This window comes from Schistocerca gregaria, chromosome 10, assembly GCF_023897955.1.
Source record: "Schistocerca gregaria isolate iqSchGreg1 chromosome 10, iqSchGreg1.2, whole genome shotgun sequence".
Taxonomy (NCBI): domain Eukaryota; kingdom Metazoa; phylum Arthropoda; class Insecta; order Orthoptera; family Acrididae; genus Schistocerca; species Schistocerca gregaria.
In genome coordinates, this window is record NC_064929.1 from 205893685 (window position 1) to 205906214 (window position 12530).

Consider the following 12530-nt stretch of genomic DNA (forward strand, 5'->3'; position numbering starts at 1 on the left):
CTCCATTACTTTACCAGCTGAGGGTGCGGCTTTGAACCTTATCTTTGGACGAGAGGTCGTGTGGTAGCACTCCACGGATTACCGTTTTCTCTCCACTTTGAAGTGATGAACCCATGTTATCACGATTAGCCTCGCAGCAGCACAGATGGTCCTTCATTGTTCCTAATGCTCTTGTGTTAGACGATGAGGATTCAGGTGGGCACACATCTTTGAGTGGTGGGCGAGTGTCTCACCAGTATCAACGGATTACGTCCAGTTGAGCAGCGAGTTGTGTCACTGATCCGTCGATCGCCTCGAATGAGAGTGTCCACACGTTCTGACACTGCAGGACTCAATGCTGTGCGCGGCCGGCTGGAGTGCGGGATATTAGACAGCTTAGTGGCGACCTTATTGCGACGATGACAGATGCAGCGCCCAACGGCCCACTGTGCTTTTGTTCACTGTCAGGTCTCCGTAGACGAAATGATTATTAATTGAAACCCTCAGCTGCCGACAGGTGTTGTTGATTTACCTCAATGAGGACATCTGAAAATGTGTGCCCCGACCGGGGGTCGAAGCCGGGATCTCCTGCTTACATGGCAGACGCTCTATCCTTCTGAGCCACTGAGGACACAGATGAATAGCGCGACTGCAGGGAATTATCCCTTGGCCGCGCGGGATTAGCCGAGCGGTCTGGGCGTTGCGGTCATGGACTGTGCGGCTGGTCCTGGCGGAGATTCGAGTCCTCCCTCGGGCATAGGTGTGTATGTGTGTGTGTTTGTCCTTAGGATAATTTAGGTTAAGTAGTGTGTAAGCTTTCGGACTGATGACCTTTGCATTTAAGTCCCATAAGATTTCACACACACTTGAACATATTTTTTGAATTATCCCTCGCACGGCTCCCGTGAGACCCACATTCCCAACTGTCCAGAATCTATATACGTAATGTACCTAATAGATATTTTCCCATCCACTCATAACTCGCGCACACTAAGGTGACGATTCCGGCAAGAGCTCGGGAAGCCTGTGCACAGACGATGGCCAGTGGCTGGGTAGCCTTTAACTGTATATATGAAGATAGTAAATGTTCCCGAAAGAACAGATACCATTGATGACCGTGCAGCTTCTCTGTAGACGTTCTGCAAGGTCCTATGACTGTATGCGATGCCTTGGTTTCTACCAAAATAAAATCAATAACAACTCTCTGCCTGGAACGCAGACGACATTTTGAAGGCTACATCCAGTGCCGCCACCTTTCGGAATTTTATGTAACTATAGGGGCTAAAGTAGAGACTTTCAATAATGTTCTACAAAAAAATCTGCATTTTTTCAACTGTAAGTGGCCGAGAAAAAAATGTGTTGCATTACTTACTGAACGACCCCCGTATACACTGAGAAAGTTTTAAATTTCACAGGCATAAAAATGAACTGAATATTGAACAAAGGTTTAATGTGTAGTACTCAGTCAACGTATATTTACATGCACAAACAGGTACAAATTACAAGTTACTGCCTAACTTAAACTGAGTCAGTACAGTCTCCTCTCCTCTTTCTCTCTCTTTCTGTCTCTCACACTCACACTCACCCACCCACCCACCCACACAAACACACACACACACTCTGTCTCTTCCAGTCTCTCTGAAGTACGTACACATTCCGCAGTAGTTTTCTTGGCCAGCACTTAAGCTTTCCTGAGTTTCACGACTTCTTATTTCCTTTCCTCTTCATTATCTTGGTATGCAGGTAACGGCTTTTCTCGAGGTCCGTGGCGTTCGAGCTGTACAAGTCATTCTGAATCATCTCGGTTCCCACACTGCAGCCTCCGCCACCACCGCCTGTCTGCGCATACAGGCTGTTCTCAACTATCTCACCTGGACTCCCGCCAACTCTGTTGTCAATTTCCGCGTAGTCCGCCTCCATCTCCTGGCGGGCACACTTGCCGTTCACACCACTGCCAGAGTCCTTGTACAGATCGTTATCGACTATTTCACTGAGCACTTTGGGCCGGGTATCGCCAATTTCTTCGTAATCGCGTTCTTCTTCCTGTTTAGCGAGTGCATCCTTTCGGATCTCTCGCAGCTCTGCGGGACGTCCCAACTCGTCGGACACGTCTTCGTAATGCCCTTCCGGTTCCTGCGCGATCAGTGTCTGACGCAGAGCCCTGCGAGGCACGTCACTCTCGGCCACTTTCCCAAAAGTATTCTCCTGTTCGTTTCTGCTGGGCTGGCCGTAGAAGTCATTGTCGACTAATTTAGCCGAATAACCCTTCTTACCCTTTTTAACGACTTTTGCGTAAATTTTGTCGAGATCCGTTTCAGTTAAAGTACTCCTCTCCGGTTGCTTTTCGTACGGCACGTACAAGTTGTTATCGATCACCTGTATGGAAGCTCGAGACCACTCTTTTCCACTGGGCTCCTCATACAATTCGTTTTCAGCCATTTGGAAGGCGAGGTGACTTCCTCTTGTCGTCTCCGCTCCAGTGTTTGTATTATTTGGCTTCAGCTCACTGTAATGACTCGATGACTTGTCGTCACCTATTTCACCGTACACGGGGCTGCTTCGCTCCCCACAGACTCCTTCGTACAGATCGTCCACATCGTCGGTGACTTGGCTGCGTGGGACTTCAGTGTTTGGGACCCGGCATTCGTTGACACGTTTGACTAATTTCTTTGTGTCCGCTGCGAAGTAACCACTGACGTCATCATACTCGTCTGATGTGGAATGCTTTGATGACGTTGGCTCAGAAGCCGCGGGCGACAGCCTTTGTGGTGGCACATTTCCTGGAACACAGCGAACAAAACATGAGTTTATTATTTACTTCTATTTATTGACCCGTGTCTAACAAGGGGACGCCACGACGTTTGGAACGCGGATTTACTGTAAACTCCGTACACTCGTAGTACTCCACGAGGACAACACAATGTGGAAGCAGTAGCACGGACTTCACAAGCGTTACTGAGAAAATCGCAAGATAATTACGGTCGTCGAATATACAGGGTATTACAAAAAGGTACGGCCAAACTTTCAGGAAACTATCCTCACACACAAATAAAGAAAAGATGTTATGTGGACATGTGTCTGGAAACGCTTAATTTCCATGTTATAGCTCATTTTAGTTTCGCCAGTATGTACTGTACTTCCTCGATTCACCGCCAGTTGGCCCAATTGAAGGAAGGTAATTTTGACTTCGGTGCTTGTGTTGACATGCGACTCATTGCTGTACAGTACTAGCATCAAGCACATCAGTACGTAGCATCAACAGGACTGCGGAAGAGCTAGAACGACGAGGACATCTGCAATGGACGAGGCAATTCTTCGTGCAGTTGACGATAACCCTAATGTCAGCGTCAGAGAAGTTGCTGCTGTACAAGGTAACGTTGACCACGTCACTGTATGGAGAGTGCTACGGGAGAACCAGTTGTTTCCGTACCACGTACAGCGTGTGCAGGCACTATCAGCAGCTGATTGGCCTTCACGGATACACTTCTGCGAATGGTTCATCCTACAATGTGTCAATCCTCATTTCAGTGCAAATATTCTCTTTACGGATGAGGCTTCATTCCAACGTGATCAAATTGTACGTTTTCACAATCAACATATGTGGGCTGACGAGAATCCGCACGCAGTTGAGCAATCACGTCATCAACACAGATTTTCTGTGAACCTTTAGGCAGGCATTGTTGGTGATGTCTAATTGGGCTAATGTTCTCCCACCTACGCTCAATGGAGCACGTTATCATGATTTCTGTGCTGCTAGAACATGTGCCTTTACAAGTACGACACAACATGTGGTTCATGCCCGATGGAGCTCCTGCACATTTCAGTCGAAGTGTTCGTACGCTTCTCAACAACAGATTCGGTGACCGATGGATTGGTAGAGGCGGACCAATTCCATGGCCTCCACGCTCTCCTGACCTCAACCGTCTTGACTTTCATTTATGGGGGCATTTGAAAGCTCTTGTCTACGCAACCCCGGTACCAAATGTAGAGACTCTTCGTGCTCGTATTGTGGACGGCTGTGATACAATACGCCATTCTCCAGGGCTGCATCAGCGCATCAGGGATTCCATGCGACGGAGGGTGGATGCATGTATCCTCGCTAACGGCGGACATTTTGAACATTTCCCGTAACAAAGTGTTTGAAGTCACGCTGGTACGTTCTGTTGCTGTGTGTTTCCATTCCATGATTAATGTGATTTGAAGAGAAGTAATAAAATGAGCACTAACATGGAAAGTAAGTGTTTCCGGACACATGTCCACATAACATATTTTCTTTCTTTGTGCGTGAGGAATGTTTCCTGAAAGTTTGGCCGTACCTTTTTGTAACACCCTGCATATTTGTGCGTTTTCATTTTAACCATGAAGCGGCTGCAGTGTGGTGACGGTACGGTAGCTCAGCGTGTTCGGTCAGAGCGTTAGCTTCCCTTTACAATAAAGAAACTGAGCTAACGGATGAACGAACAAACTGAACTGGTGTCATCGGACGTCCGCCCTGAACAAATTCAGCGAACAAGAGAGAAAAAAAGTATTTTAAACAAAAGAAAGTGGTTGGCGTTCAAGCCGCTGGATCACTGAATCGAGTTCCGTTCGTCAGTCTTTTTTTTTTTTTTTTCAACACAGTCATCTTCTTTACTATTTATATTACAATTGATATAATGGGAGAAATGTGTGTAATCGGATGAAATTTTATTAAATTTACAATGTTATTTGGCAGTTTACTAATTTTTATTATCACAAATAATATAATATCCGTAACTATCGACTAGTAAACGACCAAACGCATAAAGTGATACTGAACATGTATGCTTGTCCGTGTCTTCGAAACTGTTCGTATTTAATCGAAAGATAACGAGAAATTGCTTCTCGGAAGTCGTTATTAAAATACACTCGATACCGCATAACCAATTATCGGCGTCGATTTTTAGGGAAATACTGCGTTATGCATTGTTTGCTTCCAAACTATCGTCTGAAAGAGAGGTTAACAAGGTTTGTTTTTCCACAGAAACGTCAAAAGACCTTGCGTACGCGGAAAAAAATGGCTCTGAGCACTATGGGACTCAACTGCTGTCGTCATTAGTCCCCTAGAACTTAGAACTACTTAAACCTAACTAACCTAAGGACATCACACACATCTATGTCCGAGGCAGGATTCGAACCTGCGACCGTAGCTGTCGCACGATTCCGGACTGCGCGCCTAGAACCGCGAGACCACCGCGGCCGGCGCGTATGCGGAAACACATCATTTATTCATAGTAGCTGGTGCCATTTAACTTTATGTTTTCCATATTTTTACGAAAAATACCATCCTGCAACTTGTACTCGTAATGTCTAAAGCGACGATTAATTGTACATCTTTCGAAAGCCGTCTGTGCCGGTCAAAACTTGCAGGTAACAAGTCGTTTCGGGCTCCTTCCAGGTATAAGACATTTCTCAAATCACGGACAAGCATACATGTTCAGTATGACTTTATGCATTTGGTTGTTTACTAGTCGATAGTTATGAATATTACATTATTTGTGATAATAAAAATTAGTAGACTGCCAAATAACATTATAAAGTTAATAAAATTTCATCCGATTACACGTATTTTCCCCATTATATCAATTGTAATATAAATAATTAAGAAAATGTGTTGAAAAAAAAGAAAAAAACGACTGACCAACGGAAATCGATCCAGTGATCAAGCGACTTGAACGCCAAACACTTTTTTTTAAAATTGTGGTATATTATTCGTTGAATTTGTTCAGGGCGGACATCCAACGACATCCAGTCAGTTTGTTCGGTGATCCGTTCGCCCAGTTCTTTTATTATAAAAGGCAGCAAACGCTCTGACCGAACACGCTGAGCTACCGCGCCGACACATCTTTTTTTTTTTTTTTTTTTTTACCCATTTTGTTCGTTGCATCTGCTCGGGGCGGACGTCGCAAGACATCCGTTCAAGTTCGTTGCTGATCGATTTACTAAGTGTTTTTATTAAAGTGGGAGCTAACCCTCTGACCAAACACGCTGAGCTACCGTGCAGGAGCAGTCGGCTACAGCCGTTTCATGGTTAAAATGGCCACGCACAGTTATATATTGGACGACAGAAATTATCTTGAGATTTTCTCAGTAACGCTCGAGAAGTACGTGCTACTGCTTACACATTTTGTTGTCCTCGTGGAGTACTAAGAGTGTACGAAGTTTGCAGTACATCCGCGTTCTAAACGTCGTGGCCTCCCCTTGTAAGAATTTTCAAATTTTAAAAATAACTTTTCCATTGGAAATATTCATGGTAGAGATTACAAGGTTACTTACTGTATAATACATACTGTACATGATATAATAAATAATTGTTTACAGCCCACCACAGCGGTGTCCTGACAATCTAGAACAAGTGAGGAAATGCTCCTGTTGGAGCACAAAATGGGCAGAGTGCGCCACGAAAAACATATACACTTTAAGGAACGAAAAGGTATTACACTACTGACCATTAAAATTGCTACACCACGAAGATGACGTGCTACAGACGCGAAAAGTAATCGACAGCAAGAAGATGCTGTGATATGCCAATGATTAGCTTTTCAGAGCATTCACACAAGCTCTGTAGAAATAATGGGTGTTACTGCATCAACATGAGACTGATGACATCATTCACAGCATGCCCCGTCGTCGTCATTGGGCGTCACACCTCATGCTGAACACATTAAATGAATGAATGTGTGTCTAAATCCGTTAAGCTGGAAAAAACAAAGAACATTTATGTCTGCCGCAAACAAATATCTGGTAGCTACAGTACTTCAGTAGCCAGCTGCAATAATGACTGTGTGGGCGATGCGGTCTATTCTACACCTTATTTTAGGTCTATATGATGATGCTATGCTCATTATATTTATATGTTTTGACGATACCATTATGGCCTTATCACTTGAGGACATGCTATAAAAAAGGTACGTTTTACGGTACTTTCTGTACATCTCCCTGGTTGTATGATAGTGCAGGGTGATTCAAAGAGAATACCACAACTTTAAAAATGTGTATTTAATGAAAGAAACATAATATAACCTTCTGTTATACATCATTACAAAGACTATTTAAAAAGGTTTTTTTTCACTCAAAAAGAAGTTCAGAGATGTTCGATATGGCCCCCTCCAGACACTCGAGCAATATCAACCCGATACTCCAACTTGTTCCACACTCTCTGTAGCATATCGGGCGTAACAGTTTGGATAGCTGCTGTTATTTCTCGTTTCAAATCATCAATGCTGGCTGGGAGAGGTGGCCGGAACACCATATCCTTAACATACCCCCATAAGAAAAAATCGCAGGGGGTAAGATCAGGGCTTCTTGGAGGCCAGTGATGAAGTGCTCTGTCACGGGCTGCCTGGCGGCCGATCCATCGCCTCGGGTAGTTGACGTTCAGGTAGTTACGGACAGATAAGTGCCAATGTGGTGGCGCTCCATCCTGTTGAAATATGAATTGTTGTGCTTCTTGTTCGAGCTGAGTGAACAGCCAATTCTCTAACATCTCCAGATACTGTAGTCCAGTTACAGTAGCACCTTCGAAGAAAAAGGGACCAAAACCTTTATTGGCTGAAATGGCACAGAAAACTTTCACCTTAGGCGAGTCACGTTCATACTGAGTTGTTTCCCGCAGATTCTCAGTGGCCCATATGCAGACATTGTGACGGTTGACTTTCCCGTTAGTGTGGAAAGTTGCTTCATCACTAAACACAATCTTTGAAACGAAAGATTCATCTGTTTCCATTTGAACAAGGATAAAATCACAGAAATCGATTGTTTTAATCTTATCAGCTGCAGACAGTGCTTGAACAAATTTCAGACGATAAGGTTTAATAACTAACCTTTTTCGTAGGACTCTCCATACAGTTGATTGTGGAATTTGCAGCTCTCTGCTAGCTCTGCGAGTCGATTTTCCTGGGGTGCGAACAAATGCTTGCTGGATGCTTGCTACATTTTCATCACTCGTTCTCGGCCGTCCAGAACTTTTCCCTTTGCACAAACACCCATTCTCTGTAAACTGTTTATACCAACGTTTAATACACCACCTATCAGGACGTTTAACACCATACTTGGTTCGAAATGCACGCCGAACAACTGTCGTCGATTCACTTCTGCCGTACTCAATAACACAAAAAGCTTTCTGTTGAGCGGTCGCCATCTTAGCATCAACTGACGCTGAGGCCCAGTCAACAGCGCCTCAAGCGAACAAATATACAACTAAATGAAACTTTATAGCTCCCTTAATTCGCCGACAGATACTGCATAGCTCTGCCTTTAGTCGTTGCAGAGTTTTAAATTCCTAAAGTTGTGGTATTCTTTTTGAACCACCCTGTATATTGTGATACGTATTGCTGTATTATGTTGAAAGACAAACTGCTCACTAGATGTATATACACTCCTGGAAATGGAAAAAAGAACACATTGACACCGGTGTGTCAGACCCACCATACTAGCTCCGGACACTGCGAGAGGGCTGTACAAGCAATGATCACACGCACGGCACAGCGGAAACACCAGGAACCGCGGTGTTGGCCGTCGAATGGCGCTAGCTGGGCAGCATTTGCGCACCGCCGCCGTCAGTGTCAGCCAGTTTGCCGTGGCATACGGAGCTCCATCGTAGTCTTTAACACTGGTAGCATGCCGCGACAGCGTGGACGTGAACCGTATGTGCAGTTGACGAACTTTGAGCGAGGGCGTATAGTGGGCATGCGGGAGGCCGGGTGGACGTACTGCCGAATTGCTCAGCACGTGGGGCGTGAGGTCTCCACAGTACATCGATGTTGTCGCCAGTGGTCGGCGGAAGGTGCATGTGCCTGTCGACCTGGGACCGGACCGCAGCGACGCACGGATGCACGCCAAGACCGTAGGATCCTACGCAGTGCCGTAGGGGACCGCACCGCCACTTCCCAGCAAATTAGGGACACTGTTGCTCCTGGGGTATCGGCGAAGACCATTCGCAACCGTCTCCATGAAGCTGGGCTACGGTCCCGCACACCGCTAGGCCGTCTTCCGCTCAGGCCCCAACATCGTGCAGCCCGCCTCCAGTGGTGTCGCGACAGGCGTGAATGGAAGGACGAATGGAGACGTGTCGTCTTCAGCGATGAGAGTCGCTTCTGCCTTGGTGCCAATGATGGTCGTATGCGTGTTTGGCGCCGTGCAGGTGAGCGCCACAATCAGGACTGCATACGACCGAGGCACACAGGGCCAACACCCGGCATCATGGTGTGGGGAGCGATCTCCTACACTGGTCGTACACCTCTGGTGATCGTCGAGGGGACACTGAATAGTGCACGGTACATCCAAACCGTTATCGAACCCATCGTTCTACCATTCTTAGACCGGCAAGGGAACTTGCTGTTCCAACAGGACAATGCACGTCCGCATGTATCCCGTGCCACCCAACGTGCTCTAGAAGGTGTAAGTCAACTACCCTGGCCAGCAAGATCTCCGGATCTGTCCCCCATTGAGCATGTTTGGGAGTGGATGAAGCGTCGTCTCACGCGGTCTGCACGTCCAGCACGAACGCTGGTCCAACTGAGGCGCCAGGTGGAAATGGCATGGCAAGCCGTTCCACAGGACTACATCCAGCATCTCTACGATCGTCTCCATGGGAGCATAGCAGCCTGCATTGCTGCGAAAGGTGGATATACACTGTACTAGTGCCGACATTGTGCATGCTGTGTTGCCTGTGTCTATGTGCCTGTGGTTCTGTCAGTGTGATCATGTGATGTATCTGACCGCCGGAATGTGTCAATAAAGTTTCCCCTTCCTGGGACAATGAATTCACGGTGTTCGTATTTCAATTTCCAGGAGTGTATTTGTATATTATAGATCGGAGGATGGTCATTACGGACTGAAACCGGTCATCGTCTAAAGAATTCATATTGTGATCAAAGAATGGAATGAAAAACATTTGACAGTATTGGATCGATGTTTGTACACGCGACCATGTCGCAGTTGGTGAAGACATCCACCGGTGTGCCTGCGCCCGCCTCCCCAACGCCCCATGCGAACGCTGAACTAATTGATGGACATAACACACCGGAAACAACACCACGAACCGCTACGAACAAAATGGACGATACATCGGCTCCCGCCTCCACGGCGTGGCACGAGGAGGAAGTCGAGGAGCAGGACGCGATACGGGACCCTGGGCCGTCGGTCCCCGATCCACTCTGCACAGAGTCCCCTGCGGGCGAGCGGGATAACGTTCCCCTGTGACGCCCACGCCTTTGCGCTGACTCCAGAGTGGACCAGCCTACAGCAGTCCACCACCAGGCCTACCGCATAGCAACCATCGACACCAACAACATCTGTTTCGGGGTAAAAATCCGCCTTATGCAGCAGATGTTCCGACCTTCTGATATTGATTTCGCCCTTCTGCAGGAAGTTCATTTGGTCATTCTTCCAGACATCAATCGCTACATCACCCACGTCTCCGAGAGTGGTCCTTTGGGCCGTGGAGTGTCCATCCACGTCCGCACGGGATTTCTGTCATCGACGTCGCCTTCCTTCCATCAGCTCGAGGCATGGGGACGCGCATCATTTGTGGTGTCACCGCCAGACACCACACTTGCTAGGTGGTAGCCTATAAATCGGCCGCGGTCCGGTAGTATACGTCGGACCCGCGTGTCGCCACTATCAGTGATTGGAGACCGAGCGCCGCCACACGGCAGGTCTAGAGAGACTTCCTAGCACTCGCCCCAGTTGTACAGCCGACTTTGCCAGCGATGGTTAACTGACTTCTACGCTCTCATTTGCCGAGACGATAGTTAGCATAGCCTTCAGCTACGTTAGCTACGACCTAGCAAGGCGCCAGTATCCGTACTATTGATATTGTGAATCATGTACCATAAAGAGCGACGTTCGTCATTAATGGATTAAAGTTAAGTATTCCACCAGCTACGTCCGTTTTTCTCAATTCTAATTCCCTTGTCATGTTCCAGACCTCACGCCAGCCTGCGTGAGCGGAGACGCGTGCATTTCGGCCTCCTTTAGTAACACGGTTGGCTTCCTACCAACCGCAACATCATTAATGTCTACGCTCCCTCAGGCACCGACCGACGGCATGAAAGAGCCCAGTTTTATTCCGAGGAAATCGCTCCCCTGTTTTTAGGGCGTTATGACCATTGCCTACTAGGAGGTGATTTTAACTGCGTTCTGCACCCGCAAAGAACAGATTCCCCACTATACTTCATGCCAGGAACTAGGTATAGTGGTGCGAGACCTCCTGCTTCACGATACCTGGGAAGTTCAACACGGCCACCGTTCTGGCCATACCTTTCTTACCAGTCATACCGCAAGCCGACTAGACAGGATATCTTGTTGTTGTGGTCTTCAGTCCTGAGACTGGTTTGATGCAGCTCTCCATGCTACTCTATCCTGTGCAAGCTTCTTCATCTCACAGTACCTACTGCAAACTACATCCTTCTGAATCTGCTTAGTGTATTCATCTCTTGGTCTCCCTCTATGATTTTTACCCTCCGCGCTGCCCTCCAATACTAAATTGGTGATCCCTTGATGCCTCAGAACATGTCCTACCAACCGATACCTTCTTCTAGTCAAGTTGTGCCACATTTCGAAAGCTTCTATTCTCTTCTTGTCCAAACTATTTATCGTCCATGTTTCACTTCCATACATGGCTACACTCCAAACAAATACTTTCAGAAACGACTTCCTGACACTTAAATCTATATTCGATGTTAACAAATTTCTCTTCTTCAGAAACGCTTTCCTTGCCATTGCCAGTCTACATTTTATATCCTCTCTACTTCGACCATCATCAGTTATTTTACTTCCTAAATAGCAAAACTCCTTTACTACTTTAAGTGTCTCATTTCCTAATCTAATTCCCTCAGCATCACCCGATTTAATTTGACTACATTCCATTATCCTCGTTTTGCTTTTGTTAATGTTCATCTTATATCCTCCTTTCAAGACACTGTCCATTCCGTTCAACTGCTCTTCCAAGTCCTTTGCCGTCTCTGACAGAATTACAATGTCATCGGCGAACCTCAAAGTTTTTACTTCGTCTCCATGAATTTTAATACCTACTCCAAATTTTTCTTTTGTTTCCTTTACTGCTTGCTCAATATACAGATTGAATAACATCAGGGAGAGGCTACAACCCTGTCTCACTCCTTTCCCAACCACTGCTTCCCTTTCATGCCCCTCGACTCTTATTACTGCCGTCTAGTTTCTGTACAAATTATAAATAGCCTTTCGCTCCCTGTATTTTACCCCTGCCACCTTTAGAATTTGAAAAAGAGTATTCCAGTCAACATTGTCAAAAGCTTTCTCTAAGTCTACAAATGCTAGAAACGTAGGTTTGCCTTTTCTTAATCTTTCTTCTAAGATAAGTCGTAAGGTCAGTATTGCCTCACGTGTTCCAACATTTCGACGGAATCCAAACTGATCTTCCCCGAGGTCTGCATCTACCAGTTTTTCCATTCGTCTGTAAAGAATTCGCGTTAGTATTTTGCAGCCGTGGCTTATTAAACTGATAGTTCGGTAATTTTCACATCTGTCAGGACCTGCTTTCTTTTCGATTG

The 12530-nt window shown here is 46.3% G+C and overlaps 1 protein-coding gene across 5 annotated transcripts in view; it reads right to left on the reverse strand.

The window, feature by feature from the left end:
* Positions 1–1412: 1412 nt before the first annotated feature.
* Positions 1413–12530, reverse strand: part of LOC126293178 (platelet endothelial aggregation receptor 1-like) — a 150373-nt gene continuing 139255 nt past the window's right edge. For all 5 annotated transcript variants that reach the window (XM_049986280.1, XM_049986278.1, XM_049986279.1 and 2 more), the window contains one exon: positions 1413–2759. In XM_049986280.1, the coding sequence (XP_049842237.1) occupies positions 1678–2759 (1082 nt within the window). In that variant the 3' untranslated portion in view covers positions 1413–1677. The remainder of the gene's footprint in view (positions 2760–12530) is intronic.